We start from the raw sequence: 17,500 nt of genomic DNA, 5'->3' as shown, positions 1-17,500 counted from the left end.
TCCGGCAGACCAATAAATGACGGCCTTTGGCACGCTGTGGCTTTGGAGCTGACGCGAAACTACACCCTCCTGTCACTGGACGACAGCTACGTGGAGCGTCGCAGAGCAGCCAGGGCCCCCGCCCACCTGTGGCCTCTGGCCCCCGATTTGACTTTCTTCTTCGGGGCCCAAGTCAGGCCCCCCCCGGTCAGGCCGGGCGAACGACCGAGCCCGGGGCCGAGGAGGACGCAGGGCCCGGGAGGCGCCAGGGGCCCTCCGAGGGCACAAGACGGGTTCCAAGGCTGCCTGGGTTCATTGGTGCTGAATGGGAACGAGCTGCCCCTGCAGAACAAGAGAAGCCGCTATGCCGAGATAGCCGGGCTCAGCGAGGTCAAGCTGGGCTGTGTGCTCTACCCAGACGCCTGTGTCAGCCAGCCCTGCCTCAACGGAGCCATCTGCAACAGCCTGCCCTCTGGAGGTCTGTGGGTGTAGGATGGATACAAATAAACTTCATTTATACTCATGTCATTTTTTACTATACATTTCACATGAAGTGTAGCTCAACAAATAACAGTATGTGATGCAATGCTTCTGTGATTTACTTTAAGACAATTTACCAATACTATCATGTTATTTATATCTACTATATAAAGTTCAAGTTTATTATCATTTATATTACACACATTTTATAGATAGTCTCACTGCCTCTTTCCGGTGGCTATATGCAATGTCCCTGGTTTGATTTGGCTGGGCGCCAATATTGCATGTCATCTCTCTGCCCTTGTTTATTTTGTGAATAATCTTTGCTTTTATATTGCATTTTTTCTCCCGATAAATTCTCCCTTCCATGCCTTTTAATCTGTCCCCATCAGGATTCACATGCAGTTGCGGGACAGGGTACACTGGGGGGCGCTGTGAGACAGAGTTGACATCCTGCGAGCCCAACCCATGCCAGAATGGAGGAGACTGTATGTCTATGGGTGGTGCCTTCGTCTGTGGCTGTCCCAGAGGCCTCGTAGGACTTATGTAAGAACCTCCAGTCAAGCACATGTTGTTAAGCCTCAGTGCTACGCAGACGGAGATCATGCGGTGGTGATGATGGTGATGAGGATGTTTACCCTACTAATGATTTAGGTAGCTTATTGTCTCTTTGGACATCTGCTCTCATTGCATCCATCCATCCATGGATCGATCGATCGGTCATCTATCTATCTATCTATCTATATATCTATCTATCTATCTATCTATCACAGGCACACACACACACACACACACACACACACACACACACACACACACACACACACACACACACACACACACACACACACACACACACACACACACACACACACACACACACACACACACACACACTCTCTCTCTCTCTCTCTCTCTCTCTCTCTCTCTCTCTCCCTCACCGCATGACTTCATACACGCACACACGCACGCTACTCCACATTAGCATGGTGCCAGTGCGCCGGCTCTGTTGTTATTGCGTGAGGTAATGTAATGTAATTCAATCAATCAGCGCTAAAGGCCTCCTTACTTACAGCTCAAAAACGCCTGTGAAATCACCCTCGTTCTCCCTCGGCTGTTCAGCGTAGCCACCACTAGAGAGCAGATCTGCTTCACAAGACCAAATGAGTGACAGACACACACGTTTTTGTATACCTGTGAGAACTGCTGGATAATATAAAAGTGCTATTAGCAGTGCCACCACCATATTACTACTACTACTGCTGCTGCTGCTACCACTACTACTACTACTACTACACTGTAAAACTTGTCAATGTTAATGTACACATACATGCAGTGGTGGAAAGTAACTGAGTACATTTACTTAAGTACTGTACTTAGATACAATTTTGAGGTATTTGTACTTTACTTGAGTATTTCCAATTTCCAAGTCTTTTACTTCTACTCCACTACATCTCAGAGGCAAATATTGTACTTTTACTCCACTACAATTATTTGAAAACTTTAGTTACTAGTTACTTTTCAGATATAAATTATTATATCATAAAACATATATTAAAACATACATTAACCACATTAGCCCTATTTTATACTTAGGCTATTTGAAAATAGCCGATCTACAAGCTCACGATGCGACGCGTTGTGAGCTTGTAGATCTGCAATTTTCAAATATTGTAGTACTTTTACTTTTGGTACTTTAAGTACATTTTGATGCCAATACTTTTATACTTTACTCAAGTACATTTTGAATTCCGGACTTTTACTTGAAACAGAGTATTTCTATATTGCAGTATTGGTACTTTTACTTAAGTAAAGAATTTGAGTACTTTTTACACCACTGCATACATGTTGGTTGTATCTTTGTGTGCAACAAACCCTGAATTGGTGATACAGGGTCAGAGACATGCGCTCTTTCTGACGAGCCCTTGAGGCTACGGTATTCTTTCCCATTCCGACAGGACGGGACCGCAGGTCCACACACTTTGATCCTACAGGATATTGAACAGGGCTCCCTCGTAAAAGAGATTTGGATCTCAATGGGATTTTACCTGTGTAAATAAAGGCTAAAATAAATAACTTAATATCGTAGAGTTTCTGGATAGAACGAAACTCTTCTGGGCACCCCCTCGGTTGCGCAACAATTGAGGGCAGCTCCCATACCAGGTAGTGAAACGACTACCGGTAGTCAGAATACCCACAATAGTGCAGTGGTGGAAAAAGTACTCAAATGTTTTATTTAAGTAAAAGTATCAATACTGCAATGTAGAAATACTCTGTTACAAGTAAAAGTCCGGAATTCAAAATTTACTTTGAGTAAAAGTACAAAAGTATTGGTATCAAAATGTATGTTTTGTAAAATCTACAAAGTAAGTCACTAAAGTTTTCAAATTATTGTAGTGCAGTAAAAGTGCAATATTTGCCTCTGAGATGTAGTGGAGTAGAAGTAAAAGTACAGACAATTGGAAATACTCCAGTAAAGTAAAAAATACCTCAAAATTGTATTCAAGGACAGTACTTGAGTAAATGTACTTAGTTACTTTCCACCACTGCAGTAGTGCTTCTGTAGAAGTTACTCAGTAGCTTCAGCACCGTGCCAAATTGGTTTATGCCTGAGGTGGTGAAGGCATTGGGTTGTCTTCACAACTCTCTTCACAACTCTTAGAAACTTGAAGCTGTCAACTCTCTCCACTACTAACCCGTTGATAATAATGAGGTCCAGCTTCTCCGGCTCAGACGGAAGAGGGGCTTCTAGTCAGGTCAAGGGGTTCTAGTCAGGTCAAAGTGTCCCCAACTGCTCTCGATTAGCAGGTTGGTGCCTTGTCACTGCCACCGGAGTGTGATTGTGTGTGGCTGAATGTAACGCACATCGTTAAGCACTTTGGATAAAGGCGCTATAGAAATGCAGACCATTAACTGTTACCATTTATGGTCGTGTTGTGGTGATCAGTTACTGCTTGTGTTCCAGTCTACCACCAGGTCATTAAGTTCAATCAGGGTCTTAATTAGTCCCACTTACCAAGAACATGTTTTTGAACCCGGAAACAGTCAACTTATAATAGAAAATGTGTTGCATAAAGTACTCCTCTTGAAAAACATTTAGACTCGAAGTGTTGTCTGTGGAAAAGAAGCCAGAAAAAACACCCCACTTCATCATTTATACAGTTTGTGTTGCCACTGGCATGCACACAGTCAGTATTGACTTTCAAATTTACTTAAACTACTTGAACCAACTGATCAGTTTTGAACATTTGTTATTTGTTGAACAACAGTTATTTCTCAAAATTGACAGTATAAAGACACACTTGTTCTTGACACGGTCAGTCTGTGGTTTACAGAGACTTATCTCATTGGATAATGGAAATAGATATCTTTGTATATACACTTCACCTAAAAGTAAAAACGGATTCACCAAGTTTCACACTTTATTCACTTCAGTTATTCAACAGGCATTTCCTGGTTGTTACACAGACATTGTCAGCTGGCAACGGCAAGGGAAAATAAATAAATAAATGGAAATGTGTTTTCTTTGGATTTGCTGTTAAGTCAGCTAAAAAGAATCAGAAGAAATAATTGAAAGGAAAAAGGAATGTTTTTCCTATCCTTTGTCACTGTGTGTGTGTGTGTGTGTGTGTGTGGCGTGTGAGCCCGCGCGTGTGTACATGCGAGAATGTGCATGTGTGTGTGTGTGTGTGTGTGTGTGTGTGTGTGTGTGTGTGTGTGTGTGTGTGTGTGTGTTTGTGTGTGTGTGTTTGTGTCTGCGTGGGCATTGTGTAGCCTACAATTTCAATGCGTGCTGTGTATGTGTGGGTGTTAACATATGCACCCAGGCAGGCTCCTGTGAATCAGAGCATGATCAAAACAATAGCAATAATTCAATACAACTATAAAACAAAGCCTTGATTTGGCAAAGGAAATGAAGATGGGAACAATCACAGTCAAATAACTAAATTTAACATTATATATTTATTTCCTCTGTCTTTTGTTTCGCTTTTATCCCCATTTCATAGTGTAAAAATTGATTGAGGCTGTGTACACAGTCACTAGGCATCTTGTAAAGAAAACAGGCACAGCCTTTTTACATTGCACCCGATTGCACCCCTATGAGGCATGTCCAAAAGGCGGCCGCATAGGGGCCGCTTTTAGAAGGCGCTAATCAGAGTGCTTCTTCTGGCCGAGGAGGATAGCAGTTTTAAAAGTAGAGAATAGTATAACTTTTTCAGAAATGTGCTAATGACATGGACCACTTCTTTTCGGCATGCAGAGCTGCTCGTCCGAGCTGATGGTCTCTCTATGTGTCCTATTGGACACAGAAGTAGAGCTCTTCACAGGTTAAAAAAAACGGACCCGAACCGGACCCTAATTGGCTCTGTGAAATTTGTTCCGAGATCCGATTATTTCCGAGATTCCGAGACAGACCCGACCCAGACACCCCCTCAAAAAAGCGCATATGAAACTACAAAAATAAATAAATAAATGTGCGCAGAGGTATTCTTTTGATATAAGTGACAAAAGGTTTTCTTTGTAAATAAATGTGGACGTTTACCTTGCAGTATGATGGTGCGCATTGCATTGCGTAGCTCAACTTATTTTTTTGCGCTGCAGTATTCTGATCTTAAACCAGCATAAAACATCACACAAGATGCACAGTGATGCAAGTGCACAGAAACTCTCCCCTGTCAGGTGATAAGAAGGTCAGTTGGCTCTCATGCATTGAAGGAGGCATGAGCTCGGCCCTCGAGGGGGTTACAAAATCGTGGGATAAAAATGTAAGTAAAAAAAAAAAGAAAAAAAGATGCACAGTGTCCCTGCTGCACTAACCTGATCCTAGGTCTGTCTAAAACATCACACACAAGTTAAACAGCACTTCATTGTGTTTCTCTCCTGATTAGTGCAGCCGAGCACACACACAGTAGGCATACTGCGGGTCTTCTCGGATCCACTCGGGTATTACACATAATGATGGACAGACCCGGCCAGAGTGATTATGATAAAACACGGATCCGACCTGCGCGGGTCTCGGGTCCTGTCGGGTATTTTCGGAATCGGGGGGCCCGTGAAGAGCCCTACACAGAAGCACCCACAAGCAACTACCACCAGAGTCCTAGCCGTCCCTCATACTCTTCTGCCTAACAAAAACACTATATTAAACCTACAATTATGTTATATAATTACATCGTATTCGCTAAATTCATCGTGGAGTTGTTTCTTAAAGGCAAGTATTAACCACTTGAACCAATAGCCGATCTACAAGCTCACGACTCGTGGCGAAGACATTTGGTGTAAATTAACAAAGAACGAACCAAATGCAGTGCAACTCGGGTCCATAAGTATAGAGGGTCCAAGTGGTTAATATATTGCGGATTCACAAGTATCAGCCTACTGCTCCAGGCGGAGCAAGCTAGGAGCACTGCCCACCAGGAGGTGAGAGCGGGGGAGGCCAAACATAGGCAGTCGGTTTCTGTTTGACAGCTATCTACACCTACAACTTTTTAAAACTTTGTTATCAATATTTATTACACTTTTCATAGAGTCGATCGCACAACGCCCCCCCCTTCACCCCCGGCCCTTCTTATAATTTTCTCTTATTCTTTTTCAGTAGAAAGAAACACTGTAGGCAGTACGTTTCCTTTATAAAAGGTGTTTAGTGTGAAAATACCCTTAACTGTGCAGATGTACGTTGTATTTGCGTGTGGGTTTGCCATCATTCATAGCTCCCACCCGCTGTATAATATCCCTAATGTCTTGTGCTCCTGTGCTTTTTGCAGATGTGATGAGGATGTAAATGAGTGTGAACTGGGAGAGTGCGAGAATGGAGGAGAGTGTGTGAACACGTTCGGGGCGTTCTACTGTAACTGTTCTGATGTATATGGCGATCAGTTCTGTGACGATCAAAGCCCAGGCAAGCCAGGGGGCGACACACAGGTATAGTATCAATTCATTCAATCAATAGGCCTACAGAGGTTTTCAGTTTACATGTTACAGTCCTATAGTCTAGGGGAATAAAGGATTGTCACATACGGGTTGGAAACTGTTTTTTATTGACTGTTTATTTTCTTATTTTTTTGTTTTGCATGATTTTACCATGAATTATTTTTTAGATATGATTTTAAACACTTGATTTTAGACAATAGCATCTGGCGTAAAACAATAAACAAATAAATCAACCTAAACCTAACCTTGTCCCCAGTGTTTCAACAATCACTGATGGTTGGCATCCAGCACTCAGCAGATAAGCAGCACCTGGAATTAACCACCCATACTCACAGACGCGTGATAGTTTTATACAACTAGATTCTGCCAAGTCCCCGGAAAAGACGTGCTGTGATTGGCCAGTAGTCACTTTGAGTGGCACTTTGAGTGACCGTGCCGCCGTCGCGGTCCAATGGGATTTGATCACAGGAGGTAGAGGTCGGCAGTTTAATGCTTAACGAGCCACGCCACCTAACCAGTCGCAAAGATAGGGTTCTGGGCAGTATTAGAATGTGACAACGCCCCCATCGTCCCCTCTTGGGGGCGGAGTCCTTGTTTTCTAGTTTTTGCATTCAGCCAATCGCGCGCAGGCAGGGTGGGGCTTGGGAGAATGTAGTTGTAGAACAATATCACGCCTCACTGACACACACTCTACTGTCACACTCTGACACTTCCACAGACACACACACTACTGACACATGTAACATTACACATGAGTACTGTTAACTCACTTCAGTCTTAAAGGGGCAATAGACAGCATTCAGCCACTTAAAACTTAGGTGTTACAAACTGTTGCATAAGCTTCGCTATTTCCACGTCACTATGATGCAGAAATCATGTGGTTTGCAACATATTAACACAATGGCTGCCTTCAAAGAAGATGTTAAGGGAGGGGGGGTATTGCTAGACTGACTAAATTAACATTATTATTTCATAATCATGATTATTTGTTGGGGAAAAGTAGTAGTCTATTCCACAACTTTTTTTAAAAACTGGATTTATTATTTTCTTTTTCACAGTGTGGCTGTCTGTCTGTGTGCCTGTGTCCGGAACTAAGATAGACCTTTATTGATGGACTGATCACAGCCAAATATCTTGTGCACACTGCCAGTAGGCCACAGAAATACCTCCACTGAATTCCCTTTTCACATATTTTTTATACTTTATGAAATATTGAACATGAATTTTATAATATAAGTCTGTATCGGAGTATAGATGTATCATAGAAGACGACTGATGTCATAGAAGACTGATGTCACAAGCTGGCCATCCGAGATTGAGGTCCAAGATCCACATTACGAAAATAGAATTCGATAGGATACGATTTGATTTTCATAAAAATGTTTAACTTCAATAAAGGTTCATGACTCTCAGCCCTTTAATTGCCTTCTAATCAGTGACTCTTTCAGATCCCCGGGAGCAGTGTTTAAAGCCACTGAAAACTGATCAATAGCCTCAAGAACTTCGTTTGGCCTGCTAATCAAGTCACCTTGGCTTGTATCGTTGTCAGGGAAAGGGCAGAAAGGTTGTTTTCACTGTAAATGTAATTATGTTGTTGTTCCCCCTGCTCTTAATTAATCTCAATGGTTGTTCTGTTCACCAGAGGTATAGTAATTCAATACATGTACTCTGAAGATAGGAACAGCTACCCGAAACTTATGAAATAAATTAAAGCCCTCTTCCTCATGAACAGACACACATGCACGCACTAACGAACGCGAGTGCATACAGTAGGGGGGTGGAAATAAAGAACCTGAAAGTAAGAAGTACGCTTTGTTTCATTGTTTGTATGCTGGATTTAGTCACACTTCATAGATAATACTAAATATTGCAAAAAAAAAATCACGATCCTGCAGGCAGTGTATATGTTGAACATCCCAACTCGTCGTCCCTTTCACCTCACGTCTCTCTGATTTAGACAATATTCTTTAGCTCTATAAAATACCCATGTTAAATAGTAAAACATACAGTTATACTGTCAAAGTTTAACTATTGTCTAGAGCAGGGGTCTTCCACGTTTTTCGGCCCAAGGACCCCTTAGCTGAGAAAGAGATGAAGCAGGGACCCCCCGCTACTTATTGTATAAAACTGTGTTGCAGATTAAACTTTTTCATAGATTTCAGAGATAGTTCGATTTATGCTAATGTGTATTTTCAGACTGTTAACCTTTTAAACCCTCAATATTTATAAACCTTCAACTTGACCGTTGGCTCTGTACTTGGTCTGCTCTTTTTCCCCTCTACGCCAACTCTCTGAAAATAGCCGATCTACAAGCTCACAACGCCTCACAGCGCGAGGTGTTGTGAGCTTGTAGATCTGCTATTTTCGGCCATAGTGTTCCCTATCACGCAAAGATTCGGTGGACCCCCTGTAGTAACTCGTTGGACCCCCTGTTGAAGACCCCTGATCTATAGAGAGAAAAAAAGAGAAAAAACGGACTACGGGAAAACACCTACAGTACCTAACAGTTAATAACTATAATGTTAGTGTATATAACACTGACATCACTGCTCCCAGGCAGAGCTCCTGTCCTACATTGGCCCGGGCGAGATCATCGGCATCGGGGTCCTCGTCTTCGTCGTCATCCTCCTCGCCGTCCTCTTCGTCACCTTCAGGAAGAAGCTCACCTTCAGGAAAGGCGAGCCGGACGCCGGCCCGGGGACTCAGGCCTCAGGGATGGGGGTGTCGGCGATCTCCACGGAGGCCAACTACATGCTGCGTAAGACCGGCATGTGTGCAGAAGGGATCGAGTTCAAGGCCATGCGCGTGCCGGGCTCCCCGGGGACCGCCGGTTGCTATGGTGCGGACGCGGCTGGAGCGGGGAGCGGGGGGCCTCCTCAGGTCATGGTGCGGCCCAATACACACTCCCCACTGCCGGGAGGTGTCTGCAACCAGGCCATCATGGATGGAGACAGGACTATGTCCAGTGAATGCAGTCAGGTATGGTGTGTGTGTGTGTGTGTGTGTGTGTGTGTGTGTGTGTGTGTGTGTGTGTGTGTGTGTGTGTGTGTGTGTGTGTGTGTGTGTGTGTGTGTGTGTGTGTCTGTGTCTGTGTCTGTGTCTGTCTGTCTGTCTGTCTGTCTGTCTGTCTGTCCGTCATAATATACTCCCCTGTCAGGTCACTTTTCAACGTTCCCGGTTGTCCCGTGTGACACTTACTGACAATGGAACGAAAAATAAATAAATAATAATAATAATTTAATATCGATATTTTTTCAGCAGTATATCGATTATTTATTGCGGGAGGTAGTATCGCGATATATCGCGATATCGATATATCGTCCCACGACGTGCTGTTTAGTTGCATACCAGTTGGAATTGTAAATCATGTCATCTTGTGTGTGTGTGTGTGTGTGTATGTGTGTGTGTGTGTGTGTGTGTGTGTGTGTGTGTGTGTGTGTGTGTGTGTGTGTGTGTGTGTGTGTGTGTGTGTGTGTGTGTGCGTGCGTGCGTGTGTGCGTGTGCGTGCGTGCGTGCGTGCGTGTGACGTGGCACACTCCTTCCCATCAGTTGAGTAGCTTCTTGTCAGATGGCCCTCATAGCCGGGGCGGGGCCAGCAGGAGGGGCGTGGCCGTGTGTAGCGTGGCGCCTAATCTCCCATCAGCATCGCCCTGTCGCTCAGAACATAGCCCCGCCCACAAAGTGTCATGGGACCGAGAGGCAGACAGGGAGGAGGACCAATGGGAAGAGAGTGCCTATGAGCTGGAGACAACGCACACACCTAACAGCGCACAGGGTGAGTGCATCATGTGCCTCATCAAAACACACAAATCGATGAATGAATAATACATGTAGCCATTGTGTCCACAGGGATTGCATTTCACAGTGATCCCTTTGATCTCCCATATGAAGCGATGAATGGAGTGAGATAATAAAGCCTGTTTGGATTACATGAGATGTTTTTGCTCCTCTGTAGTGGTGGAAAAAGTGTTCACATATTCAAAATGTACTTGAGTAAAAGTACAAAAGTATTTGGTAAGGTATGTTTTGTAATGATAATAAAAATCTTCAAAGTAACTAGTAGTAACTAAAGTTTTCAAATAATTTTATTGGGGTAAAAGTACAATATTTGCCTCTGAGATGTAGTGGAGTAGAAGTAGAAGTATTGAAAATTGGATATACTCCAGTAAAGTGAAAATACCTCAAAATTGTACTTAAATACAGTACTTGAGTAAATGTACTTATTTACTTTACACCACTGCTCCTCTGTGATGCGTATAGCACTATGAAGACATAGGATAGCCCTAGAGAAGGTAGAGCCGTTGTGTCAAATCATTGTTTCATTGAGGACCAAACCCAGGACAAAAACAATACACTCAGGGACCAGGGCTTCAAAAGTGTGATTGGATTTAAACTATTACTGTATACTAACTGGATATTTCTAAAAAACGATCAATGAGATTACGAGATTATCCTTCACATTCGGTATTGGATTTGGTGATCTAATCCTAGAAGCTCAAATGTTGCTTCTGCGTTTTTCAAAACGCTTAAATTAGAGAGCCAAAAACTGTTGAGGATTTTTAGAAAATACACTGTGTGTCATAAAGAAATTGATTAAATAGTATGCACACAAATGTTTATATTTTGATAAGGTAGTGGATATTCTGCCCTCAGATCCTCTGAATTTCCCACTCTCTACCATCCATGGTTGTATCTTACTAGCCTGGAAACCAGACGAATCTGCCGCTCGGTTGTGATTGGATTTCGCTGCCCCCGAAGGTGTTGGGCACCAATCAGGACCCAGCATGCAAATATGGGGCGGGTTTATCACCAGTAGCATTTTTTTATCTGCTCCTTGGAAATGCAGGTTCCACACAGAGATTCCAGACTAATATCTACGCAGTGATATTAGTCTGGCCATGCCAGGCTTGTATCTTACATCTGATTCAGTAAGGTTAGGTTAGAAAACGTCAATTGTTTGGAGTACAAATAATTATGTCTTCGAGTCCCACCAAGGATTTCTTTTCTGTGGAAGACCATTTCTGCCCCTGAGAAAAATGTAAAAACGTTTGAATTGCAAGTTTTATTCTCACAATTTGTTTTATAGAGAGTTAGAGAGAGTTTATATCTAAGAATTCTGAGATTAGTTTTTTACTGTGAGATGGGCAATTTGAACAAAAAAAATGTTGACCTATACAGTAAAGTCAACGAGGAAAAGAACATGTAATTCTAAGACAAAGTTGGGACTTTGGGACCTCATGATAAAATGGTACCATTTTTACCCGCTTGCTGAAAGCTGGCGGGTCTATGCAGAGGCAGACCTATGACTCATCATTCGACAGATTCATTTGCATTCGACAGATTTGTTCGACAGATTTGCGTCATTGGCTGTCGTTTAAGCCAATGGGATACTTTCCCATACTCTGAACGGGCGGCCTCGTCCTCCCAAGCTATGGGACTATGCAGTCCTCCGAGCGCTAGCCGAATTTGGCTAATAGTTAGCTTGTATGATGTTACTAACTAACTGTTTTTAGCCAAGCGCGCTACTGTCCGCTCCCCATTAGTTATCGACGCAAGTCGCGTTATTACTCTCGTAATTTTCATGTATTGTACATCCCAAAACAAAATTTATTCACCATGTTATGGTGCTGTAATGACTTCCTATTTTCTCAACATAATACTGCCTTTCACGCGACCTGCCTTTTTACCCCCGGTCTCAGTAGCGGGGGGCGGGGCGGGTGCGGGGAGAGACCGGCGAGTTGAGTGAAACGAGTTGGGGCAAACGCAGTCCCCACAACATCATTTACTATTCTGTGCCTATCGGTACATAACTCGGACGGCGGTAATTAGTATACATGGCAACACTAGTACGAGTACTTTTCCCACCACTGTTGCTGTTTTTAGCATGACTGCCCTGTTTACAAATGAATGACTACACACTACAACCAAGGTTACTGTAGCAACATTTTTCATGTAAGGTATGACGCTAAAATCAGCTGCATTTTTTCAGAAAAAAACAGATCTACAAGCTCACAACGCATCGCCGCCTTGTGAGCTTGTACATCTGCTATTTTTTATTATGACGTTTTATTGAATACTTCATTTACAAAAGACATTAATGAAACCAAATGGACCCATTTGGGTTTTTCTTTCATTTAAGCCAGTAGTGAAAAGGGCTAACTTGCAGTTATGCATTACAACTCAAGCCTAGCTGTTTCAAACAGTGAAATCAAAAGACACGTTGTGAGCTTCACTTTTATAAAGGGTTAGGGTTACATTGCAGTATTGATACTTTTACTTAAGTAAAACATTACAGTACTTTTTCCACCACTGTTGATGTTTTTAACATGACTGCCCTTACGCTACCTGTATTCTATGGACTCACTTAGTTTATTGTGAAAATAGTTTATTTCTTTCATACATAAATTAATACTAACTGGTCACCACCGGTCTTTTGTCCAGGAACAATGCATACAACACTATCAACCAGTCCTCCTGGGTGTGTGTGTGTGTGTGTCTTGTCATTTTTGTTGTTCATACATTTCTAAGTGAAACACTGTAGTTTTGACTTGGGTAAGGGTAGGCTACATTATGAAGTAACTATATCAGCTGGTGAAAATAGCAGATCTGTCAGATTGTAGATCAATTATTTTCACTATCATTGATATTGTACACACCACACACACACACACACACACACACACACACACACACACACACACACACACACACACACACACACACACACACACACACACACACACACACACACACACACACACACACACACACTTTATATTGGTAGCCAACCAATGAACCTCTGTGGAGTTATTTTTGTTGCATTCGAATGGCTGAGATTTTATTTTGATGACAACTTTTACATTTTGTGCTGCAGATTGGGGCAAAAACAGCCTGCCGCAAGCGGGTATATTATGACTTTGTCATTTCTTGTTTTCTACTCGGTCTGTGTCTCATAGAGGGCTGTGGACACTTCAGAAACCCGCCTACCAGTTTTTTTTCCCCAATGTTTTAATTTATATTTTTATCAGCGCAAGAACAATGGATTATAGCATGCTAACTTTCCAGGAATAGAAATCCTGCAGTTTCTATTAGCTTGGATTCCCCATCGATGATGTCACTGGTAGGCGGGTTTCCGAACTGTCAGTGAGTAGACAACATTTTTTGTCATATTATAATGAGCATTAGTGAGGACCAATTATATGAAGATAGGTTGAAAATGGGTGAAGTTGTCCTTTAACTCACATTTACAAGACATTATGTTGCAGATTATAGTTATACGGTTATTGGTTGTGTTTATGCTTAGGCATGTGTTTGATGTTGTGTTGCGGTTAGGATCTGGATATGGGCGGGCAGAGTGCCCGCTGGGCGCAGGCTGAATAATGCTTCCTTTATCAATGCCGTCCGACAGCTATTACCCACAACATTTGTATAAATAAACAAAACCTAGACACAAGCATGTCTCATACTATCCTCCATAGCTTTTTGTCAAGCTGGATTGTCAATGAGAAATTAACTCGTCAACCATTATTTTGGATAGGATGTTTGTGCAGTGAAATCTATTATGTTTTGAGTGTTGCTTTTGTAGATTGTAGCGAGCCGTATTTATCTTCCCTACACTTTGGTCTGTCAAGAAATGGCAACGCATTCATATTAATTACATCTCACAAAGCACACTGACAGAAGGCTCTGACAACAAGAGTAGCCTATAGGGAATGTCATGGTGTGTGTGTGTGTGTGTGTGTGTGTGTGTGTGTGTGTGTGTGTGTGTGTGTGTGTGTGTGTGTGTGTGTGTGTGTGTGTGTGTGTGTGTGTGTGTGTGTGTGTGTGTGTGTGTGTGTGTGTGTTTGCAGTGGATTGCACAGCCGGTCTCAGTGTTTATCTTCAGTTTTCTACACACAATGTAGATACCTCTTTTGCATTTCAGCAGACAGCATGCTCATCTCTCTTTCTCTCTCTCTCTCTCTCTCTCTCTCTCTCTCTCTCTCACCTGTTTTCAAAAACATTCTTAAATGAATATATTTGTATTCCGTTTTTCTAAACAACATCACAAAGAGCTTTACAGACAAAAAATAAACTAACAAAACAGAAATCTGCAGAAAACAGCTTTAAGATAAAGCAATCATCTGCAAATAACACTTGACATAGAGGTATGTCTTCAGAAGTGATTTAAACAAAGGCACTGATGTTGCTAACATGCTAGCTTGGGTTCCCGGACAGCAAAAGCCTGATCGTCCCAGGTAATGAGGAACAAGGATGGCCCTATCTGAGGATCTAAGGCTACGCACGCACAGGCTTATAGGGGACAAGCAAATCTGTAACTGAAATGTAACGAGGAGCCTGTCTTGAGTGTACTGTTCTTATGGCAAAAATCAAGCAACGCAGATTGATATGAGCCAGGTGCTCTGAGTCTTTGATTAGACAGCGGTCTGTTATTGAGATCAGCGTTCATTATTGAAAAATAACAGACCGCTGAATTCAGCGATTGACCAATCAGAATCAAGCATTCAACCAAGCCATGTAGTAAGTTGCAAATAATACAGTACGTTGTGATATCCTCGTGTTTGTGTGTTTGTGTGTGCGTGTGCGTGTGCGTGTGCGTGTGCGTGTGCGTGCGTGTGTGTGTTTGTGTTTGTGTGTGTGTGTGTGTGTGTGTGTGTGTGTGTGTGTGTGTGTGTGTGTGTGTGTGTGTGTGTGTGTGCAGTAATACTGTGTGAAATATAGCATTGCACCCTGATTGCACCAGGTCACACTCACACAACATTTTAAGACCAACTAAATAGGCACAAGATCATTAAAACAACGTCGTAAAAATGACAACTGCGTCGGTCTGAAAATAGCTATGCTAATGGTGCTACCCCTTTGCGCCCTTTGTCTTGTGCCCGGCCGGAAGATAGGGCACAGAGAGTGTATAAATGTAATATACATTTGTACACTCTCTGAATTACAAATGGATATATGAACAGTGAGGATTTTACTGAGTAGTGGTTATGCATATTGGTTACATAGTCACATTTGTCAATGTGTGTGTGTGTGTTTTCAGTGGAAGCGTCGGACCTCATGGAGGTAACGTGTTTCTCAGGCCCCACTTCTGACGTCTCCCTGAGAACCTATACGTCTGAGTCCTTTGATGACAATGGTAAGATGTTTCATTTCATTGGTAACATGTAAGTATGGCATCGCTACCAAGCCAATTAGATGTGTTTTAACCCATTTAGACAGGGAACCCCTATACGTAACTATACCTTTAAACCCGGGAACCCCTTTTGGGGTTGTTGTTACTATGTACAAACAGTATATAGCAACACATCTTTTTTGTAATTTTTTATTAAATATTTTGAGTTTTTCTGAAAACTTAGGTCAGGATTTAGACAGCGTTTTTAGAATCGGCCTCAGGTATGAATGGGTTAAAGCAGTGGTTCTCAAATGTTTTCATGTCGAGGACCATTAGGACCATATTTCTACAAAAGGCTTTTTTCATTGATTGGTACTTTTACAAAAAAGTGGTTTCAGAAACGAGTAGAAGGCTCGGCTCCTTAATGAAATGGAACAAGTCCTCTCATTCCCTTGAGCTTTACTGCTTGAAGTTCAGCGAACTCTTTTCTTCCATAAACATTGCTTACTTCCATGCTACTGTAAATACAACACGGTGGTCACACTAATGATTGTTTGTGTGTGTGTGTGTGTGTGTGTGTGTGTGTGTGTGTGTGTGTGCGTGTGTGCGTGTGTGTGTGTGTGTGTGTGTGTGTGTGTGTGTGTGTGTGTGTGTGTGTGTGTGTGTGTGTGTGTGTGTGTGTGTGTGTGTGTGTGTGTGTGTGTGTGTGTGTGCGTGCGTGCGCGTGCGTGTGTAGTGAAATCATCTGTGTCTGTGCTTTGTTTTCTGTCCAATTACTGTCACTGGAAAAAGAACAGAAGTCATACCTCAGATACAGCTGCACAGATTCAAACATCTTTGAGACACACACATCCTCATGCACGCACATACACACACAGTACATTGGCCTATACACAAGCATGCCGGTGAGACTACAGAAACACATGCAGACTGCAGGCTAAACTCCCAAGCTCTGTAACCACACTGTGAAATATTGAGTGTAAACCTTATGGGTCCATTTGGTTATGTTCGTACACTCTGAGTTGAATCAACACAGGTTTTTACTGCCCCAGTACATGAAATAATACCCTTTTCATGCACACGCTCACGTTCTCCCCTCTTTCTTGTCTCTCTCCCCAGCTTCCATAGTGACAGTAATACGTCTCGTCAATGATGCTGTTGACAGCATTGAAAGTGAAGGTACATAATGCAAAAAGAACCACGGAAAACACAACACAATTCAAAGGAATTTGTATTTTTGGCACAGAACAGTGCCAAAGAGAATTCTGTCTCTTTTGCTCTCTTTGTTATTCTGTACAGCCAACCCCCTTACTGTTCAGTTAACCTTCTTAGTCCATGAGCCAGACAAGATTTCATTACAATATTAAATTGTTCATAGGGTCAATACGAGTAAATAAATATATGATAACCTCTCCACAGGAGCAGCTTTTTCATTGTTATCACACATTTTGTTATTTTCCGTACGTGACAGGTGAAAAAATGACAAAATTAAAAAAATAGTTATCATAATGAAACTTCCTGAGTTGATTACTTACATGAAGACAATGATTTATCGTATTACAAGTTTTCTGAAATTGTATATTTAAATATGCAAATTTGGCATTAGGAAAATATGCCTGAATTTGCATAACTTTCCAGAATCAACATTGGAACATTGGGCAAAGCCAGAGTCAACATTCTTATGTCATTTTGTTAAGATGTTGGAGTCAAACGTTTTTAACGGGGGAATATTCAATATCTGGCTTAATTTTGGGGCTCTGGCTCATGGACTAAATGCCTAATTTGCATATTTAAATATATAATTTCAGAAAACTTGTAATACAATAAATCATTGTCTTCATGTAAGTAATCAACTGGGGAAGTTTCATTATGATAACAATTTTTTAAATGTTGTCATTTTTTCACCTGTCATGTACGTATGGGGAAAATAACAAAATGTGTGATAACCATGAAAAAGCTGCTCCTGTGGAAAGGTTATCATATATTTATTTACTCGTA

General features: G+C 42.1%; 2 protein-coding genes across 2 annotated transcripts in view; both read left to right on the top strand.

The window, feature by feature from the left end:
- The window catches only part of LOC308090276 (transcription regulator protein BACH1-like), a 221,101-nt gene extending 211,541 nt beyond the window's left edge, over positions 1-9,560 (top strand). Inside the window, exon 6 of the transcript XR_013933600.1 lies at positions 9,548-9,560. The gene's annotated coding sequence lies outside the window, so the exon portion shown is untranslated. The remainder of the gene's footprint in view (positions 1-9,547) is intronic.
- fat3b (FAT atypical cadherin 3b) overlaps positions 1-17,500 on the top strand; it is a gene marked incomplete at both ends in the record, with an annotated part of 129,326 nt that overhangs the window by 102,422 nt on the left and 9,404 nt on the right. Inside the window, 7 exons of the mRNA XM_080435956.1 lie at positions 1-457; positions 852-1,005; positions 6,225-6,381; positions 8,947-9,369; positions 9,940-10,165; positions 15,431-15,526; positions 16,622-16,681. The exon at positions 1-457 is cut by the window's left edge and continues 63 nt beyond it. Of these exons, the coding sequence (XP_080292082.1) occupies positions 1-457; positions 852-1,005; positions 6,225-6,381; positions 8,947-9,369; positions 9,940-10,165; positions 15,431-15,526; positions 16,622-16,681 (1,573 nt within the window). The remainder of the gene's footprint in view (positions 458-851; positions 1,006-6,224; positions 6,382-8,946; positions 9,370-9,939; positions 10,166-15,430; positions 15,527-16,621; positions 16,682-17,500) is intronic.

The sequence above is a fragment of the Gymnoscopelus braueri genome (assembly GCF_963280865.1).
Source record: "Gymnoscopelus braueri genome assembly, chromosome: 8".
Taxonomy (NCBI): Eukaryota; Metazoa; Chordata; class Actinopteri; order Myctophiformes; family Myctophidae; genus Gymnoscopelus; species Gymnoscopelus braueri.
Note: the sequence above shows the minus strand (reverse complement) of the source record. Positions and strands in the feature narration are given on the sequence as shown.